We start from the raw sequence: 21766 nt of genomic DNA on the forward strand, positions 1-21766 counted from the left end.
TGCCCAGGGACACACAGCAGACAAGTTCTGAGCTGGGATTAGAATCCGCGACCTTCTGACTCTCAGGCCCGTGCTCTATCCACTGCGCCACACTAGGTTTCAAGCACTGTTCTAAGAATTGGAGTAAACACAAGATAATCAGGTTGGAAATAATCTCTGTCCCACATGGGGCTCATAGTGAGGTGACTTGCCCAGGGTCACACAGCAGACAAGTGGCAGAGCTGGGATTAGATCCCATGACCACCTGACTCCCAGGCCGGAGCTCTTATCCACTAGGCCACACTGCTTCCCTGTGAGCAAGAGACAGTAGTGGGCATCTTGTCCATGAGATAATCTCTGGGCAGAACAGGTGCTCATTACCCCAAGTATTTTGGAGGGATTATTATGCCATGGTTTCACTAGTGTTCCAGTATTTAAACTGGGCTCTTTTCCTGACAAGATAGGACAGGTGGTTTACACTGAAATGCAAGAGTTGTTTGGCTCTTCGAGGCAAACACTGAATCTGAAAATTAAAAGTTCATGGAATCCAAGTTCTAAAAAAGGTAGAAAGTCCCAGTATTTTGCAGTGTGTGGTTTTCTTTTTTTAAAAAAAAGCACTCCTCAAAAACACCCAGACCCTTCACTCCACTTCCCACCTCAAAAAAGGGGAAAAAACAATAAAGTGGCCTCCTGCACCTGCCTAAACAAATTATAACCAAGGCCAACAGCTATGTCAGCTGCCTCATATTATTTGCTGCCTCTATTCATGACTTGAAGTGTGGCATCTTTCACCTCTGAATGTCCCAACAGAGATTGGGACATTCATTAACCTTAAAAACCCTTAGGGGACAAGGCCGGCTTAGATTTCCCACCTTCCAAGAGCAGTGAGGTGCTGCCTCTCTCCCCACCCCTGAATTGTAGCTACTCTGGCCCCTTCAGAGATGAAGCTTAAGTAGTGTTTTCCTCCAGTTTCCACAGATCTTGCCCTGCTGGCTCTATCCTTCTTAAACTCTGCCCTTGTTTTCACTTGTTTTCCCCTTGACTTCTTCCTCTCTGGAAATTCATAGTTCACAGGCACTTCATCCCATGTTCCATTGATTATTTCATTTTTCTTTAATGATAATAATTATGGTATTGGGTGCTTACTATTAATCAAACACTGGTCTAAGCACTGGGAGAAATATAAGTCAATGAGGTCAGACCCAGTCCCTGTCCTATATGGGGCTCACAGTCTAGAGGAGAGGGAAAGCAGGTATTGAATCCCCATTTTAAAGATGAAGAAACTGAGGCACCAAGAAGTGAAGTGACTTGCCCAAGGTCACACCAGGCAAGTGGCAGAGCCGGATTTGGAATCCAGTTCTTCATACTCCCGGACCTGTGCTCTTTCCACTGGGCCATGTTGCTCTTCCTCTTTCTTGGGTGATTGACAATTCAGGGCTTTAGGGGAGGTTCTTCTTTCCTCCGTCCTCCCTCTATGACTCTCTTTCAGCCTCCTCCCACTGACCCTTGTTTGGGGCTGAAAATCTGGACCCCAGTCGTTCTTGGAGCAGCTCACCCTCCCAGATATCCCAGCTGATTTCTCATGGAACCAAGGATGCATTGCCGCCAGGGGCTAGGACGACACAGGTTTTGGAGGCCAAAGCAGAGGGTTCCGGAAGACTGCTAATTTCCAGTCTGTTGTAACCCAGGAAGTCTCACTGTGAAATTGACAAATTCCAGAAAATCCTAACTGGACAGGGGCCGTGACTAAGATCCCATCTCTGATCTGTTTCTAGACGTGTTGTCAATCATTAGTATTTATTGAACACTCATTCTGGGTTGAGCACTGTAGTAATCAGTCAATCAATCGTATTTATTGAGCACTTACTGTGTGCAGAGCACTGTACTAAGCGCTTGGGAAGTACAAGTTGGCAACATATAGAGACAGTCCCTACCCAACAGTGGGCTCACAGTCAAGTAAGGACTTGGAGGGTAAACTTGTTGTAGGCAAGGAACATGTAATCTTCCAAACATTTAGTACAGTTCTCTGCACACAGGAAGTCCTCAGTAAATACTATTGTTTGATTGATTGATTCATAGAGAAGCTGTTTTGCCTAGTGGAAAGAGCTCTGGCCTGGGAGTCAGAGGACCTGGGCTCTAATCCTATCTCCGCCGCTTGTCTACAGGGTGACCTTGGGCAAGTCACTCAACTTCTCTGTGCCTCAATTCTCATATGTAAAATGGGGATTAAGATTGTGAACCCCTTGTGGGACATGATCTTAATCCAATCTGATAATCTGGTATCTACCCCAAATGCTTACTGCAGTGCCTGGCACATAGTAAGTGTCCAAAGAATACCATTAAAAGTTACCTCCCCCAGGTTTAGGCTTTGAAGGGTCTTTGGAACCAGGAAGGCATCGGGCTATTGGTCTTGTGATGTTGGAAACTTGGGGAGTGCTTCTTAGATTTCCAGGATGGAGTGGGAGGGGGAACCAAGGAAACTGAGAGTTGAAATAGAAAACAAAAGGTGTTTAGTTACTGTACTTTGAAATCCCATCATGGATGGGTTTTTAGCTCGGAAAACCATTTGATTTGGTCTTAGTCCAGTTAGTCTTGTGTCTTAATGGCAGAACCATATTGTGGACCCATCTGAAGCAAGCTGGGGGCCTGTATTTGGACCTAGCCTGCTTTACAGCCACAATATCAATCAGTCAATCCCATTCATTGAGTGCTTACTATGTGCAGGGCATTCTACTAAGTGCTTGGGAGAGTACAATACAGTGAACTGGAAGTCACATTCCCTGCCCACAATGAGCTTACAGTCTAGAGGGGGAGACAGAAATTGATATAAATGCATAAATGACAAATATGTACTTAAGTGCTGTGGGGCTGAGGGAGGAATGAATAAAGCAAGCAAGTCAGGGTGATGCAGGAGGGAGTGGGGACTTTTCTGGAGGAGTCAGCGAAAACCATACCCAGTGCCCATGTGTTTGCTGCATGTGCATTAGACTGTGAGCTTGTTTTGGGCAGGGAACACGTCTAATTCTGTTGTATTATACTCTCCCAAGCACTTAGTACAGTGTCCTGCACATAATAAGTGCTCAGTCAATATACTGATTAATCTGTTGGTGGGATCGGGAAAGAAGTCATCACCTCATGCTGTATGTAATCTTCTAAGTAGCATAAAAAATGTATTTGAAAAATAAATACAAACCAGGCAGTCTCTAATCATTCCCTTTCTTTTGCAATCCAATGTCCTCCCTTCTCTCTCTCTCTCTTTCTCTCTCCCTCCCATCCCCCCCTTAACACCCTCCCTTTCTTCCTCCTTCCCTTTAACCCTTTCAGTATGAGCTGGTGTCCCTCAGGCGTACAATACCCGACTGTCCTGGGTGCTGACTTTAATTGTAGAAGGTACAGTATTGTGTTATGTCCAGGGGGCACCATGAACTGTCTTGGCTTTTGATGTGGAATCCTGCTCTGGCTGTAATGTGCTTGTGCCTTGCCTGCTTTGTCTGTGGGCATTCACATTAGGTTCAAGGGTTAGGTGAAGGTGTGAATCCTAGCAAGTTAGGGAAACCTTAAACCAGCTGCCTTGTTCCACGCTCACCTGAAACATAAATCCTTAAATCCATGTGGGGTTTTGTGTATATGTGGTGGTGTTTGTGTGTGGTGTTGTGTGTTTTCCCCTCTCCAACCCCCTTTGCTTTCCTGATTGCCCTTTCTGCCAAGTTGTTGTGAGTTTCCAGGACCACAAGTGAAGGTCAGAACTAATGGTTTTGCTTCCAATTGACTGATCTTTTTTTTTTTAATAGGGGCTTTAATTCACACACTCAAGCCTACTCAAATGACATTCGTTTCTCTTAACCAGTCCACCAACCTTAATTATTTAAACATTTCCAGAAAGAAGCTCTAGCCAGATCTGGCAGACCAGTAAAATGTCCCATCCCAGATCTCTTTTCTCATCTTGTTGCATCCACAAAATGTTTTACAATGTCCTTGTTGAGAATGGTTTTAGACAATCCATTTTGGACAGATGAGTAATAAAGTCAATTTTACTAGTTTTACCAGATGGTGAGATGGATGGATGACATGTAGTAAAACCATTTTGGTTGCTGGCAAACTAATTATGATGATGTGCAAGTCTGGACTGAAGAGATTACTAAATGGTGTGGTATTCCTGATTCCTAGGAGGGCACAAATTCAAGTCGGTTGACAATACTTAATAATGAATAAATAATAATTAATATATCTGTTACTCAGTGTTTTTGATTGACAGACTGCTAGTATTTTCATGTGCAGTGGTCTCAGACAAATCTTTATTACTAATGTGGGCAACTTCCTTTATTTGCTGTGGTCCAGCCCCACTCAGAGAAAAAATAAGCCAACCCACTTTTATAGAGATTGGAGTCAGATAGGACACTGCATCTCTTTAGCTTCCCTGACTCACCTGGATTTCCCCAAAAGAACTCCTCTGCTTCCTTTCAGAATATGAAATAAGTGAAAGTTGTCAGCCTTTCCTAGCGGACAATGATAATAAAACAAAAATGTACGCTTTTCCCTGGCAAAGATGTTCAGCAGCTTTTTCAATTGCTTTTGAGGTGACATGAGCCTATGTGAAACTAACAGCTCCAGGAAGCAAGGAGCACTGATGTTTTTCTGGGAAATCTGATGTGCTCTGGAGCCTCCGCTCCTCACTAACTCTGGGTTTGCTGTTATGTTGGTCTTGCCTGTGAAGGAAGCCCAAGAGAGCATTGAATATGGCAGTGGCTATCCAACTAGTGTGGGTGTTCAGAGCAGAAACAGGACTCCTTCTCCAAAGGGACTCATAATCCCTAATATCTGCCCCTGGGGGATATTCCCTCCAGGATCTCATGATCGTGCTGCACCTGGAGAAAGTATGCCAAGATGAAGAAGGTCCTGGGAAGTTTTGGCAGTGGCTGTCCGTGCTGGCCTTTGCTGTGGGATGACAAGCACTAAGGTCCCCCTCTATTCCTAGTGGGAAGTAAGGAGGGAGAGAGAGGTGTACCCATAGGCCTGAAAATGGAGATTCCAAGAATCTTGGCATCTTTCAGAGGCTGGAAGAGTGAATAGAAATATTTATTACCGAGAAAGATCAAGTGTTGTGGATGAAGCAATATCTCAATAAAGCTTAAATTCTGTTTCAGAAGCCTCCACTGTGATACCTGCTGGGACTTATGATTTTGGTTTGATTGATCTCTGATTGACCAACACTGATGATGGGAGCCTTTTTTTCTTTAAACCAAAAGTCCATCTAAGTAAAAGTAAAAATGGTTTGTAGACGCCCTGAGAGCCATTTTGGATATAAGAAAACTAAAACTCCCTTCACGGGCACATGGCACCAACAGTGATTTCTGCCTAGTCTTTGGCAATGTCCAGGGAGCTTTCCCTCAAAGAGAAACATGGAGAAATCTGCCAGCACCTCCCATGCGGTGCAAAAAATCATCCCGCAACTCCAAATTGCAGTAGGTCTGGGATCAGTGAGACAGGTTTTGCGGGGGGGGGGGGAGACATCCCCCCACTTCTTTTGAGTAGCTTCCTGAACTAGGTCTTTTGAGACAGCCAGATCACTTTAAAAAAAACTGGTAATTGTTAAGCACTTACCATGTCTCAAACATTGTTATAAGCTCTGTGATAGGAACAACTTAATTAGGTCAGGCACAGTCCCTGTTCCGCATGGGACACACAGTCTAAGTAGGAGGGAGAACAGGTATTGAATCCTCGTTTTGCAGTTGAGGAGACTAAGGTACAGAGACGTTAGTGACCTGCCCGAGGTCACAGAGCAAACAATTGGGATTAGAACCCAGGGCCTCTGACACCCAGGTCCATGTTCTTTCCACTTGACCATGCTGCATCTCTTAGAAGGAGAAAGGATCGGATAGGAGCCTGTGATTGGCAAGGCTCAGTTCTGAAGGCCACCAACCATTTGGGTTCAGTTCATGATCAAAGAACAGGCCACAGAGGCTCACGTGTCCTATGCAGGGAGTGACCCTCCCCTTCTCCCCACGGGGTCTGACCAAGTAGCACAGGAGGCAGGAAGTATAGTAGAAGGAGAAGTACCATCTGACCATCCCCTGTGACTTACATTCAGTTTCAGCTTGGAAGGCCTGGCCGGTGGCGTTGACAGCAACAAGTCGTCTTCAGCTTTGGAGGCCACCTCCACAAGCCCCAAGCAGCAGAGGTGCAGCCCTCTCAGTAGTGAGGAGCGAACCAGCTCTTTGGTCTCTCTCACCGAAGAGGACTTAGATTCGAACCAGCAGCAGCACAGGATGTTTGAACGTCAGGTGAGACCATGTCCTTCCTCTGAATTCAAGGCCAGGATGTGTGGGGAGGAGGGGGCTCACGTATCTTTCTCTTGTCTGGCCTCAGCAAACCACCAGAAAATCATAAAGCTGGAAAAACCTCATGGCATTGTTTGGCTACTTCCCTTCCTTCAGGAGACTACACCCTCCAGGAGAGAGAGGCATGTGTGCTCTTCAGGAATTTTCTATGGTGAAGATAGTGAAAGGCCTGAAGAAACCATCGCAATCTTCTTGTCTAATTGGGTCCCATGTCTGCAGTCCCTAGAGTATAGACTTTTGTGAGAGGCCTGCCCCCATAATTCAGTTCCTTGGGGCAACATCAGAGCCTTGAGACTTTGGCCCCCTTCCTCTGTAAGTTTCAAGGTTTTTAATCAATAATAGGAGTACTCACGACCCTGGATCTATCAATCAATCAGTGGTATTTATTGAGCGCTTACTATGTGTAGAGCACAGAACTAAGAATTTCGCAGAGAACAATACAACAGAGTTAGTAGACATAGTCCCTGCCCACAACAATCTCATCTATCTCTCTGCTGACCTCTCACCCACACCCTGTCTCTGGCCTGGAACGCTCTCCCTCCTCATGTCCGATATACAATTCTGTCCGATATATAATTCCTCTCCCCACCTTCATAGCCTTATTAAAGGCACATCTCCTCCAAGAGGCCTTCCCTGACTAAGCTCTCCTTTCCTCTTCTCCCACTCCCTTCTGTTTCGCCATGACTTGCTCCCTTTATTCATCCCCCCCCAGCCCTACACCCTTTATGTACATATTTGTAATTTATTTATATTAATGTCTGTCTTCCCTCTAGACTGTAAGCTCTTCGTGGGCAGGAAATGTGTCTGTTATATTGTCATATTGTACTCGCCCAAGCACTTAGTAGAGTGCTCTGCACACAGTAAATGCTCAATAAATATGATTGACTGACTAACAAGCTTACAGTCTAGAGGGGGAGGCAGGTATTAATATAAACAAATAAATTACAGTGTTGTATACCTAAGTGCTGTGGAACTGAGTGTGGGGTGAATACCAAGCACCCAAGAGGGTAGACAATGCAGAAGAGAAAGGGAGTTGGGGAACAGAGGGCTTAATATGGGAAGACCTGTCTAAACTGCCCAGACTCCAGATTCTAGACTGTGAGCTCATTCTATGCAGGGATTGTCTCTCTTTATTGCTGTATTGTACTTTCCCAAGCACTTAGTACAGTACTTTGCACACAGTGAGCACTCAGTAAATGCATTTGAATGAATGAATGAATGAATGAAATACCTCTTAGAGGGCCAACACTGTAGATGAGGGGAGAGGCCTCCAGGATCATGTGGGACCTGATTATCCTGTGTCTACCTCAGCAATTAGTTCATAAGGCTCTTAAACTTATGGCACTGAATCAGTTTATCTTAGAATGAACCTGTCTCTTCAGGCGCTCCAGTGCTTGGGATTTGTTCTCTTTCTTAAATTGCCCTCATCCTTGGCTTTGCTGTACTTAAGCAATTGGCTGAAGCCTTTTTTTGTTTGTTTGTTTGTCTATTGGGTTTTGGGGTTTTGGGGGGTTTTTTTGGTTAAGTGCTTATTATCTGTCCTGCAGTGTTCGAAGCACTGGAGTAAACATAAGTTAATAAGGTCAGAGTCCCTGTCCCACGTGGGGCTCACAGTCTAAGTGGGGGAGAGAACTAGTATTGAATCCCATTTTACAGTTGAGGAAACTGATACCTGGAAAAGTGAGGTGACTTGCCCAAGGTCACACAGCAAGCAAGTGGGATAGCTGGGATTAGAACCCAGGTCCTCTGACTCCTGTGCTCTTTCCACTAGACCATGCTGTTTCCTGCACTTTACCATGAGAGTATTGCTGAGCTTTGCTCTGTGCCACGGTCTTAACCATTTTCTCCTTCACTCTCACCCCCTCCACGTGATCAGCTAAGGCCAGTCCTGGTCCTCAACATAAATAGGTTCCGGAGGAACCATGAGAGTAGGGTGTGGGTTTGGCCCAAACCTAGGCTGTACCACTCCTTGAACCCCAGGATGAGTCTTTTGGAAAACAGCTTAGTGAAGAGAGTGCGGGGCTGGGAGTCAAAGGGACCTGGGTTCTAATCCTGGTCCCATCACTCATCTGCTCTGTGATCATAGGCAAGTCCCTTAACTTCTCTCTGAGCTTTAGTTCCCTCATCTGCAAAATGGGGATTCAATATCTGTCTTCTCTCTTACGTATTCCATGAAGGACCACATGGGACCTGATTAATCTTTGTCTACCGCAGCACTTAGTACAGTGCTTGGCATATTATAAGCCCTTAACAAATACCACAATTTATTTAATTTTTATTTTGCGGTTGAGCCTCCTGAGCCTGGCCCAGTTCTCACCTTGGCACTGAGAAGGGAAAGAGCATCAGGAAGCCCCATCACCATCATCATTTTCATCAGCAGTATTTATTGTAGGCTTCCTTTGTGCAGAGCACTGTACTAAGCGCTTGGATTCAAGCAATAAAAATAGGAGTCACAGCTCCTGCCCTCCAAGAGTTTATAATTAGGTGGGAGTGAGAACAGACAGGCAAAGATAACACCCATACAGTGGGAATAGAGGAAATCATGGACACATTAGGAAGCAGCCTGTTGCAAGAGTTGAACACAGTTTAAGCCAGTGAACAGTATTGGTAACTTGAGGTGGATTTCTAATAATCATAATAATCGTAAGGATGAAGGTATTAGGTGCTTACCATGTGTCAAGCATTGTGCTAAGTGCTGAGCTAGATGTAAGATGGCTCCTAGAAGAATGGGTATTCTTTCAGAATTCCAGGATTAAGTACCCTCATTCAATAAGGAGGTAGGGATCGGTTTAGTCAATCAATCATATTCACTGAGCCCTTAATTTGTACAGAGCACTGTACTAAGCACTTGGGAGTGAACAAGATAACAGATTTAATAGACTCGTTCCCTACCCACAAGGAGTTTTATGGGTATTTTATGGTATGTGTTAACTGTTTACTATGTGCCAGGCACTGTATTACATGCTGGGGTAGATACCAGTTAATCAGGTTGCTCACAGTCCCTGTCCCCCATAGGGTTCACAGTCTTAATCCCATTTTACAGATGAACTAACTGAGGCACAGCAAGTCTTCTTCCTAGATCCACTTCTTGCTTGCTCACAAGTCACCTCATTTCCTTCTTTGCCCCACTGAAAACTGGGACATGAAGAGTACCTGTAAATTGGGACATTGAAGAGTTTCTTCCTGTTTCCATCCAAACACAACTTCAACCACTTTTAAGTGTTTTTATGCTCTTTTAAGGAAGATGAGATTCTTAATGATGGGATGCTGATTCTGACGGTAGAAGGTAGACCCAAATAACTGTAATAATAATTATGGTACTTGCTAAGTGCATACCCTGTGCCAAGCACTGTTCTAAGCACTGGAGGAAATACAAGTTAGCAGGTTGGATATAGTCCGTGTCCCACATGGGGCTCACACTCTTTTCTCCATTTTACAGATGAGGTAACTGAGGCACAGAGGGGTTAAATGACTTCCCTAAAGTCACACAGCAGACATGTGACAAAGTCAGAATTAGTACCCAGAGTCTTCTAACTCTGAGGCCTATGCTCTGTCCACTAAACCATGCTGTTTCTCGAAAAGCAAAGCAATCTAATCCCCACCTCCTAAGGGAAGAGAAAGTGGAAGAGAAAGTGGGTGACTATCCCTAAATAAGTGAAAGAGACAGTGGGCAAATGTCCCTAAATTCTGGACTCAGGTCTGGAAGCTTCACCTCACTCTGGGCTTTGAGAAGCCTCATGTCATTGGGCCAAGTTTGAGATCTGCATCATCCTTGGGCCTGTGATCACAGAAGAAGCAGTGTGGTCTAGAGGAAAGAGCATGGACCTGGGAGTCAGAGGACGTGGGTTCTAATTCCGGCTCTGCCACATGTCCACTGTGTGACCTTGATCAAGTCACTTCACTTCTCTGTACCTCAGTTCCCTCATCTGTCAAATGGGGATTAAGACTGTAAGCCCCCGTGCGACAGGTACTGTGTCCAACTTGATTACCTCGATTCTACCCCAGCATTTAGTACAGTGTCTGGCACATAGTAAGTGCTTAACAAATACCATTACCATTATTGTTTTCATTATCACTTGCCTTCCAGATAGCCACAGCCTGGACTCTTTCAGCTGTGGGGAGGTGGGGCAAGGTGTTTTCATGAAGTGAAAGGCACTTTTGAGGAAAATATGCCTCCAAGCAGCAGTTGGTACTGAGGGGAAAATCCCCAAGAAATTTCCACATTCCCCACACAGAAACTGTGGGACCTCTGTCCTCTCTTCTTCCCTACTCCCATCTTCCTTTTGCCTCCACTTCAAACCCCAGGAATCCTTCAGCATTGTCAGAGAGTCCTGTATTCAGGTCAGGTGGGGGAAAAGAAAATGTCTCTAAAAGCCTACTTTCTCGTCTACAGCCACGCCAGAGATCCAAGCAACCGGGCTTCGGTTACTGCACATCAGCTATTTCTTCTCCACTGACAAAATCCATATCGTTAATGACAATCAGCCATCCTGGATTGGACAGTGAGTACCCAAGACTGATCCCCACTTTGTTTTTTATTCCGTTCCCTCATCTCCATAAACACTCTCGCCCCACCTTCCTCAAATCATTGGGCCTCTTTTGCTATTATACCCATGGGGACCTGGGAGAAGAACAGCCTTTAAAGGCATGTTATCTGTTCTGGGAGGGCATTGCTTGTTCCGGATGGGGTTTGACGTAGTTTTTCACACTCAATTGTCTTTTCTTTGCTGGCCCACCAATTCCCCCAATGTGGATTCTTGAACTTAACCTGAAGCCCATGGTTACTGGGGAGATAAGTGCCATGACATCTCTGAAGGTAACTGATAGAAAAATGTTCTCCGTCTGTGAATCTCTCCTTTGGGAGAGGAAGAGTAAGTTATATTGATGCATAAAGTTTACTTACCCAAACTCATGTTTTCAGAACTGCCAAGGGATTTTTCTGGCATATGATTGAATGGCTGGGTGAAATGAGGAATGCATTGAATGTAAGACCGGCATTATCCGGCAATTTGATGAGAGATGGAGTGAGCAAATCACACTCTGAATTCTCAGGAGTTCACAAGTTCTGTCTGGTTGTCCTGGGAAGAAAAAGACCCCTAAGTAACGACTTGGAGCTTCTGGAATGAGCTGCTTGGTGCTGAGGGACTGGGGGGAAGGTAATAAGCAGCAGCTTGAGCAGCTTCCTAGAGGCCAGTTAAAATGTCTTCCATTTTGTGTAATCAGGATGGAGAAGGGGGGCAGATTGAACTAAGAGAGAGATCCTAGGCTCCATGCATTGGCTGCTGAGAAGGGGTGAACCCGGATTCCTTTAGTAAGGTCCTGAGCTCTGATTTTCTTGAAGTGGAATTCAGATCCTGGCACAGGCTCCACTTGTGTTACATCTCCCGGTGGATAGTGCCTCAAAGGCTGGCCTGGTCCAGCTGGGACTCCCTACCCAGGATCAGCTAGTTCTTTGGGGTTTGGGTGCAACTCTGCAGGGCAGAGAAAGAGAAAGACTTTTAAAGCATAAGTGTCGATGAACTACCTAGACTGTGAGCCCCAGGCAAGATAGAGTTCAACCTGATAGCTTTTTGCACACAGTAAGCTCTCAATAAATGATTGACTGACTGTCTACTCCAGCTCTTAGAACAGTGCTTGACAGGTAGTAAGTACTTAACAAATATAATATTAATAATTGGGGGTGCTTCTCACACTCTTAAACTCTAAAATGACTTTAGGGATTCTCAGAATCACCTCAAGGGAATAAGTCAGGCCAGGGGTAACCTGGGAAACTTACTTCTATTGGCCTCAGCTTGCGGGACTGTGGGGAATCTAGTCCTCTGGCCCAGAGACCTGGGGAAACTATTCTGGAGGATCTCAACAGCCCTTCTCCCCTCTCCCAAAAGTTGGAATCTCCAAGGGATTTGTAATTGGGCAGTTCTGGGTGTCCCCAGAACCCTAAATATAACCCAGTGATGCCTTTTGGGTAGCTGAAACCCCAGATTTCTAGAGACACTTTCCACAGCGGCTAAAGTTTCACCCCAAGGGTTGGGCTTTGATAGACAATTTCATCAGAAGCAAGTTGTTTCATAATGGACTGGAGGAGACCAGAGAATCAGAGAACCTTGTTGTCAGAACCTTTGGGAGTCAGTGTTCAGCCCTCCCATGACTGACTAACAAGGCATGTAGCCTAGCGGTGAGGCTTCCATGGCAACAGCCCCAACAACCAGTCCAGTCTTTCATCCTATACTCTGTAGTGGTCTTTTCCCTTCTTAGCTGAAGCACTTCATTTTTTTTTCTTTATTCTTTCTTTCCAAAAAGCTAAACAATTTTTTAGCTGGGTTTGCAGTTGCTAACCAAACACTATAAATAACACAGTTAACTCCCAGAAAACAGGCTCTCTCCAAGAACGAGGATTCCTGGCAACATATAGTCTTTCTTCCTGTTGCTGGGAAAATTTCTGCTGGGGCTCACTGAGGGGAATTGAATCAATAGCACACTAACGTCACTATCTGAGATTCAAGTAAGAGGGCAGCTCTTTTACTTGATGTAGTTTTCCTTCATAGGTTTGAATTGTTAGCTCGTGTGTTTGCTTGTAGGACTGTCTTCATTTTTTCCTCCGTGCTGACTGCTGGTAACCCAAGGCTAGATCAGCCACACCCAGCTCTTCTCTCCCACCCTTCTTCCACCCACCCTCCCCCTTGCCCCTGAAGTCCCCAGCACACAGCAAATTAGTTGCCAGTCCAGCTTTTCCAAATGGAGCACTGTGCTTTCCATCCTGATGCTTCTGATCTGGAAAAAGAATAATAATAATAGTGGCATTTGTTCAGTGCTTACTATGTGCCAAGCACTGAACTAAACACTGGGGTAGATACGAGATAATCGGGCCCTACAGGGCCCTCACAGTTTAAGTAGGAGGGAGAACAGGCATTGAATCCCCATTTTGCAGATGAGGGAACTGAGGCACTAAGAAATGACTTGCCCAAGGTCACACAGCAGGCAGGTAGCAGAACCAGGATTAGACCCCAGCTCCCGGGCTCTTTCCATTAGGCCATGCAGCTTCTTGAAGAATGGGAGTGGGGCCTCAGGTTAAAGAAAGGAAGTGGAAGTCACTGAGATTTCTGAATCAGCCTCCCCTGTGTGTGTCCACCTTCAATTACCCTAACATCTCTGGCCCCTGGTCTTTTAGTCTTTCTGTCTTTCCACCTCTTGCCCTTCAGAGTGGGCTGGGACCCTTCACTAATTAAAATTTCTGCTGAGCTTCCCGAGTGTCAGGTGAGGGTTCCCTGAAAGGAGCAATGCATCCATAAATATGTCCAGTTTTAGTACTAACAGCTTTCTGTAAGTGAATTCATTCTGGAGCAGCTTTTGTTGATGTACGGTTCCCAGCGGGAGAATAAAAACTGACTCCAACAGATGGATTTTCTTCGTTGCGGCAGGGCTCAAGATGATGGAGTGTGCTCTGTGTTTAAACTTGAGAAAATACCCAAACGGTATCACTTTTCACAAGGATTGTGCGAGTTGCCCTGTGTCTTCCCTGGGCACCATTGTTGAGGACTTCAAGTGCATTCTACAATGAGCCTTTGGGTGATGCTTTCTTATTTGCTGTCCTAGCAGGGTCTCCACCCTTCTGGAGGAATTGGCAAGCCAGGGCCCCGTGACTCACAACTGTTAACACTTGAGCATTTGGGAAAATTAGTAGCTCGAAGCTGAGCCGACACACAGAAAGTTTTGTAGGGCATCCGCCAGGTTAGGAAAGGCAGACTTTAAGCCTGTAAGCATGATTTTGAAGCTGGGATCCTTTCCAAAAAGCCCTTGATGTAGCAGAAAATACTATCCAAATGGGGGTGACACATTCATTGCTTTCCAACTCACTGATGAGCTAGAAACCACAGAGAGAGGAAAAATTCTGGAGGCTCACAAATCGCATCTTTAATCGCTGCCAACAGTGAGATGATGGCTTTTCGTTCATTCGAAGGCAAATTTCCTAGGAAGTCAGAAAAGAATGGAAATGGCCTGAATTCCACTAGACAACATCTTAGCTAGCTGCCTCCTTAAGGGTGTGTGTGTTGTAGGATTTCTTTTTCTTGCATCAGATGGGGGCTTGAGTGGTGCGTCGTCTGCCATCAGGCCAAGAAGTTTAGACTGTTTCTGCACAGACAAAGCAAATTGGGAGGCTTTGTTTGTTTTGGGTGTTGGAATGGACAAGCAAGAACAGCTGTGCAGGGAAACATAAGCCAACCCCATGGTTTTTCCTTTTGCTGTCACCTTAGCAGGGAGCACCGCAGGTCCTACGTTCAAAGCTGGGAGAGAAAAGTGTCATGGTTTTTGAAGGGATTGCAAACCTCCTCAGCAAAGTCATTTTCAATCCCAATTTTTCGTCAGTAACCTGATCGAATCTTGAAACTCAAATTCATTCCCATTTTTCCACCTTTGGCTGGCTTAGGTTGGTGTCACTATGGGCCACTCCCAAACTAATCTAGTGCACAGAAAGCCTTCTCACTGGACAGGAGTTTGGAAACCCGTGTGGGTCAAATTCCCGGTAAATTCTACAACCAGGCACACTGCTGTGTTATCATAGGAAGGATTTCCCCAGCTATGCTATGTGCCTTGGTTTCTTGTGTAAAGTTTTCAGGACCAGTATTCAACAGCCTTAAAATCAAGGGGTAGTTCAATGAGCCCTGAGCCTTAGAGAAATCAGCAGTTGCCCTGATGGGAAATTGAATAGACTGCAAGCTCGCTGTGAGCAGGGAATGTGTCTGTTGTATTGTTATATTGCACTTTCCCAAGCGCTTAGTAAAGTGCTCAGCACACAGTAAGTCCTCAATAAATATGATTGATGGGCTGAATATGTTCCTCGTCTTTCTATTACCCTTTGGTTTGAATTTCATGGCACTTCACAATATTATGGGGAACTCTGTGTATAACTCCTGGCAATAATATAATAATGATAATAATAATAATTGTGCTATTTGTTAAGCTCATACTATGGGCCAAGCATTGCACTAAGTGCTGTGCAGGTCAAAATAAACAGATCGGACACAGTCCTGCTTCCACCTGAGGCTCACGACCTAAGAGGGGGTGAGAACAGATATTGAATCCCCATTTTACAGCTAAGGAAACTGAGGCTCAGAGAAATTAAGTGCCTTGACAAAGGTCACACAGCAAGCAAGTGGTGGAGCAGGTTCTATGCATCTGGGGCTAAGAAGAGCTGTTAGAAGAAGTATCTCTGAAAGATAAGCACAGGTTGAAGGGAATATCAATTTTGTGGTTCATCTGGATTTTTGCAAGCTGAATGGCTTTAGAAAAAAATCTCACAAACCTAGTAAATACAAAAAGATGGGTGTGCATATACATTCACCTGTGTGTTCATGGGTACATGTATTAAAACACATGGTATCTGTGTTGGAAGGTGTTGGGGCTCCAATGTACCTGGGTTTTAGACACAATTCTAAGTGAAAAGAAGAGATCCCACATATAACTTTGAAGGCTCTTGCTGTGGCCACGGATGAGCACCCTGGTTTGACCTGTTTAACGCCGCATGATATAAGAGGATTTCCTTTTCATCATGGCCCTTCTGGAGTAGGAGCGAGTCTTTTCCATTTCTAGTAATAGTCTCTCAAATGACACTAGTTCTCTTTCTTGGGAAATGGCATTCTATCCATTACCTAGCAACAGTGCTCCTGGAGGGCAGTGAAGCCACCAGGTTCCATTTCTTGAAATGAGAGCCTCTCAAACAATACACCACTTTCCCAAAGTCAATTTGCTGTCTCTGGGCATTCACTGGACCAGATCCCTGCAGGCATAGAAGTGCTCTCCATTAACGGGATGGTTGTGATTCAGCATGAGGCATAGTGAAAGATTTAATTTACGTCTCTGGAAATTGATTTTCTCCTTTCAACCCTTGCTTGGGAGAGCATCTTTACCATCCCTTGGGCCAAAGCCAGAGAGCCAGGGAACAATGATGACAGCTTGGGCCAACAGTCTCCTCCCCACATTTCCTCCTGCCTTCAAGACATCTCTACTTGGATGTCCCGCCGACACATGTCTGAAACTCAACTCCTTATCTTCCCACCCCAACCCTGTCCTCCCCCAGTCTTTGCCATTACTATAGGCATCACCGCTATCTTCCTTGCCTCTCATTCCTCACACATATTCAATCTGTCATGAAATCTGTCAGTTCAGCCTTCACTATATTGCTAAAAACTGCCCTTTCCTCTTCATTCAAACTGCAACCATGCTGAACCAAGCACTTACCCTATCACGCCTTGACTACTGCATCTGCCTCCTTACTGGACTCTCAACTTCCTGTCTCCCCCAGACTCCAACGCATACTTCACTACAAAAACATTTGGTTCATGTCTCCCCACTCCTCAACAACCTCCAGTGGCTTTCCATTCACCTCCATACCAGACTCCTCACCATTGTCTTTAAAGCACTCAATCAGCTCACCCACCCTAACTCACCTCACTAATCTCCTACTACAGTCCAGCCTGCACACGCCGATCCTCTAGCGCCAACTTACTCACTGCCCTGATCTTGCCTATCTCACCACCAACCCCTTTCCCACATCTTCCCTGTAGTCTGGAATTCCCTCCCCCTCCATATATACCAGACCACCCCTCTCTCCACCTTCAAAACATTACTAAGGTTACATCTCCTCCAAGAGGCCTTCCCTGATTAAGCCCTCTTTTCCCCAGCTCACTCTCCCTTCTTTGTCATCTACACACCTCAATCTATGACCTTTCTCCTCACCCCCAGCCCCACAGCACTTAGGTACGTATCTTAAAATGATGTATTATAAATTACTAATTTATTCACATCAGAGTCTGTCTCCCCCTCTAGGCTGTAAACTCATTATGGGCAGGGAACGTGCCTGCTAATTCTTTTATATTGTACTCTCCCAAGCACTTAATGCAGCATTCTGCACATACTAAGCACTCAATAAATATGATTGATTGATTAAGACAGTGTCAGGTAGACCCTGGCATACACCCCACCTGCTTGGGCATGGGAACTTAGGGCCAGGAGATTCATTCATTCAGTTGTACTTTTTGAACACTTACTGTATGCAGAACACTGTTCTAAGCACTTGTGAGAGTATAATACAGCAATAAACAGACACATTCTATGCTCACACAAGTTTACAGTCTAGAGTCAGGGAGACAGACATTAATATAAATACATAAATTACAGATACGTACATTAAGTTCTGAGGGACTGCGAGGTGTGGGGGAAACAAAAGGAGCAAGTCAGGGTGACACACAAGGGAGTGGGAGAAGAGGAAAAGGAGGCTTAGTCAAGGAAGGCCTCTTGGAGGAGATGTGCCTTCAATAAGGCTTTGAAGGTGGGGAGAGGAATTGTCTGTTGGATTTGAGGAGGCAGGACATGGACAAGGGGTCAGCGGTGAGGAAGACGAGATCGAGGCACAGCAAGATGGTTAGCGTTAGAGGAGTGAAGTGTAAGGGCTGGGCTGTAGGAGGAGAGGAGCAAAGTGAGAAAGGAGAGGGCAAGGTGATTACTTTGAAGCCGGTGGTGAGATTGTGGGGTGATGATGGCAGAGGGCGGTACATTTCTGGAAAAGGCACAGGGGGCAGGAAGTGGGGAAACCCTGCTTTCTTTAGAGGGCCCCAGAAGGATGTCACCATATCCCCATTGGGAAGGCAGTCGCAGAAATCTGCTGGCAATCAAAATGCAGTCCAGGGCCCTGGAGCCAAACGAAGCTGGCACCCGGCCCAGAAAGATAGCTGAGAATCCCCCACAGTGAAGCATTCTTTCTCTCCTCCTTGCCGCCTTTCCTGAAAGCAGCTACTCCAGAGGCCTGGCCTTGGCCCAGATCTTAGCTGCTTTCCCCCTTGTCCTTGCTCCGCCCATATTTCCCTGCCTGCTCTTAATGTCTTCTGTTAACCAACTTCTCAGCCCAGGAACGGACCCAACCGACAAGGCGGATCTCCTTCTCCTTCAGCATCTCTCCGCTCCTCCTTAAGTCTAAAACTGTCTTTTCTCTTGGCTCGTCCAGCGATGAGGAGGAGGGGTTGCTGAGTAAGTAAGCCATTTTGTGGGGGCAGTGGTCAACCGGCGGGGGCACAGGGCTCACTCACTCTGCTTCAGGCGTGGCGTTTCCACCTCCTAGACAGTGTCGCTCCGGTGCACCTTGCATGCCTGCTTACAGGCTCTCCTAGGCTGCCTGCGTCCATGCTTCGCCTGGAAAATGCGGCGACTGAAAGGATTCTTGTCCTTGCAGTCTCACCTGCTAGCTTATTGCTCCCCTGATGATGCTGAAGGCGAGAACATTTCCCAGATCTAGCTATCACCAAGGTGACTACCCAGAGTGCTAATCATTAGCCATAGATTGGAAGCTCTTTGAAGGCAGGGGTCATGGGGCATTTGATATTCACCCCTCCCTCGACCCCACAGCTCTTATGTACATATCTTTAAATTATATATTATGAATCATTTATATTCATGTCTTTCTCCCCCTCTAGACTGTAAGCTCATTGTGAGCATGGAACTTGTCTGCTAACTCTGTTGTATTGTACTCTCCCAAGTGCTTAGTACAGTGTTCTGCTAATAATAAGCACTCAATAAATGCCATTGTTGGATTGATGTCTACCATCTCTATTGTAGTGTACTCTCCCTGACACATAGTAAGTGCTGTGCATACAGTAAGCACTTAATAAATACCATTGATTGATTGATTGATAAGCCCTTGAGCACCTTTGCAGGAGCAGACAGTAGACCGTACGGTCCAGGGTTCCATCCCCGACAGTTGGCCCAAGACTCTCGCTTGCCCTTCTTGTCATCCACCCCCGAGGTCTGGGCTGGACCTTCTTATGGAATCTTACACAGGCCAGGTTGGTCTGGATCATTCCATCAATCAGTAACACTTACTGAGTGCTTGCATGCAGAGCAATGTACTAAATACATGGGGAAGTGTACAATAGAGTAAGTAGAAACATTCCCTGCCCACAAGGAGCTTACAATCTATCAAGAGAGACAGACACTAAAACAAATTATAATAGGGGAAGCATTTGAGTATAAAAGATATGTGTGAAAGAGATGGGAGGGTGATGAGTACCCAAGTGCTTGGGGGGGGCAGTATGGACTCAAATTCAGAGGTGATACAGTAGGGAGGGAAAAATGGGATGAGAAAGTAGGGGGATCCTCTGACCTCTGTAGAGCCCCTAGGTGTGTGGCAGGGGGACAGAGAGAGAAGGGTGCAGTGCACCAGCCGTTGTACTGGCAGATCTGGAAGGGGCCCAACCTTTCTTTCCAAGAAACGTCACCGTGCAGGTGCTGCTTTTTATCCCCTGGTTCACTGGGACTGTATATCCCAGCAGCCTTTGAGGTGACTGCAAATGTGTTCCTCGCCACCACCTTCCTTCCACCCCCTTCGTGTGAACCATATCTCCGTGGAAGTGAGGCCTGGGCCACTGTCCATCTCAGTCCAACGTGGCCTGGGCCCCTCGGTCTGGAGCAGAGCTGGCTGCAGGTTTCCATTCCCCAGGGGTTATGCCTTTTAATGTTTCTAATATTCCTTTCATATCTCATTTTGGACCAAGTATTGATGAATTTCTCTCAACCCTCCTTGACCCTGCAGAATTCCCAAAAAGCTCTCTGGCTTTCCCTGGGTGATGTGGACTCTTACCCACATGGGCCTGGGTAGTTCTGTCCTTATGGGATTTTAAATGTCATACCCCTAAACTTTGTATTTCCTCCAGCCTTTTTGATTTCCCTCTCTGGAGATTTTGAGTCCGCGCTGCACCTCAACCCTTTGGACATCTTTGTAGCTTTCGGGTGGGTAAATCATTACCGGACAACACCTACTTTGTGTTTTTCAAGACATCAGGTTTGGACGTTATGGGGGTCTAATTACAGAGTGAATCAAAAGGGAGTTGCCGCCTGTTATCTTCTGCTTTGCGGAGGTTCTAAGTGCAATATGCCAATCATGCAGTGTTTTGGGGGAAAAAAAATCCCAATGAGAAGTTGTTGAGTGAAGTGCTTGGTTTATTCAAGAACAAGGTTAGCAAGCCTCATGGCTCCGTGACATTTAACCCCCTAGAGTGTTAAATTGGATCCAAACTTCTGGACTCTGCATTTGTTGTTGATAATTGTGGAGTTAATTGCGCTTACTTGTTAATTGCGCCAAACACTGTACTATGTTCTGGAGTAGATACAGGATAATCAGGTCCCATGTGAAGCTCACAGTATAAATATGAGGGAGAACAGATGTTGAATCCCCATTTTGCAGATGAGGAAACAGAGGCACAGAGAAGTTAAGTGACTTGCCCAAGGTCACACAGTACATAAGTGGCAGAGTTGGGATTAGAACCTAGGTCTTCTGACTCCCAGGCCCATGTTTTTACCAATAGGCCATGCTGCTTTTTTTTTTAATGGCATTTATTAAGCACTTACTATGTGCAGAGCACTGTTCTAAGCACTGGAAAAGTTACAATGTGGATGAGGTTGTCCTATGGGGGGCTCACAGTCTTAATCCCCATTTTTACAGATGAGGGAACTGAGGCACAGAGAAGTTAAGTGACTTGCCCAAAGTCACACAGCTGACAGTTGGCAGAGCCGGGATGTGAACCCATGACCTCTGACTCCAAAGCCGGGCTCTTTCCACTGAGCCACGCTGCTTCCCGGGGTCTGCCAAAATTAGTCGGCCATTCAGTTCTTGCTGCCCCAGAAACATCACCTCATCAACAGGCTAGGGTTTGCCAGAAAGAGTGCTTGTGGAAGTGTGCATTTTAACAAAGGTTGGCTTCATTCATACCCACCACCAATCAATCATTCAGTCAATGGTATGTGTTGTGTAGTTGTCATGTGCTGAATACTGTGTACTAAGCACTTAATAATAATTCATAGTAATTGTGGTATTTGTTAAGCGCTTACAATGTGCCAAGCACTGTACTAAGTCTGGGAGAAATACATGATAATCAGGTAAGACACATTCCCTCTTGCATTTGAGGTTTACAGTCTAAGGGGGAGGGAAAACAGGTACTGATTCCCCATTTTATAGAGGAGGAAACTGAGCCAAAGAAAAGTTGTGACTTGTCCCAGGTCACACAGCAAGCAGTTGGCAGAGCTGGGATTAGAACCCAGGCTTTTTGATTGCCAGGCCCCTGCTCTTTCTTCTAGACCCCACTGAATATATATAAAGTATTGGAGATTGGGGGGGAGGCGGCAGCCACCCTTGTTTAAAAGACAGCCCTTCACTGAGGTGCCTTTAAAAAAAATCCTGAAGTTTTTCATGGAGTGACATGAATTAGGCCATCGTTTTTTGGAATCTGAGTATTGGCACACCTTCTATCCCTAGGAATTCACTCCTCCTATTTTGATGCGGCAAGAGGGTTATTTGGTTATCAGAAATAGATGCTTGGGGCAGGTGGAGCATCAGTAGCAGCAGTGTTCACTGAGCATCTCCTGGATACAGATCACTGTACTAAGGATTTAGGAGCGTGCGATGG

General features: G+C 45.7%; 1 protein-coding gene across 9 annotated transcripts in view; it reads left to right on the forward strand.

The window, feature by feature from the left end:
* The window catches only part of AKAP13 (A-kinase anchoring protein 13), a 324907-nt gene that overhangs the window by 228680 nt on the left and 74461 nt on the right, over window positions 1-21766 (forward strand). For 6 of the 9 annotated variants that reach the window (XM_038746250.1, XM_038746251.1, XM_038746255.1 and 3 more), the window contains 3 exons: window positions 3304-3369; window positions 6068-6260; window positions 10711-10819. In XM_038746250.1, the coding sequence (XP_038602178.1) occupies window positions 3304-3369; window positions 6068-6260; window positions 10711-10819 (368 nt within the window). The remainder of the gene's footprint in view (window positions 1-3303; window positions 3370-6067; window positions 6261-10710; window positions 10820-21766) is intronic. The other 3 variants (XM_038746256.1, XM_038746257.1, XM_038746259.1) reach the window with 1 other exon arrangement.

The sequence above is a fragment of the Tachyglossus aculeatus genome, chromosome 5 (genome assembly GCF_015852505.1).
Source record: "Tachyglossus aculeatus isolate mTacAcu1 chromosome 5, mTacAcu1.pri, whole genome shotgun sequence".
In the NCBI taxonomy this organism is placed as follows: Eukaryota; Metazoa; Chordata; class Mammalia; order Monotremata; family Tachyglossidae; genus Tachyglossus; species Tachyglossus aculeatus.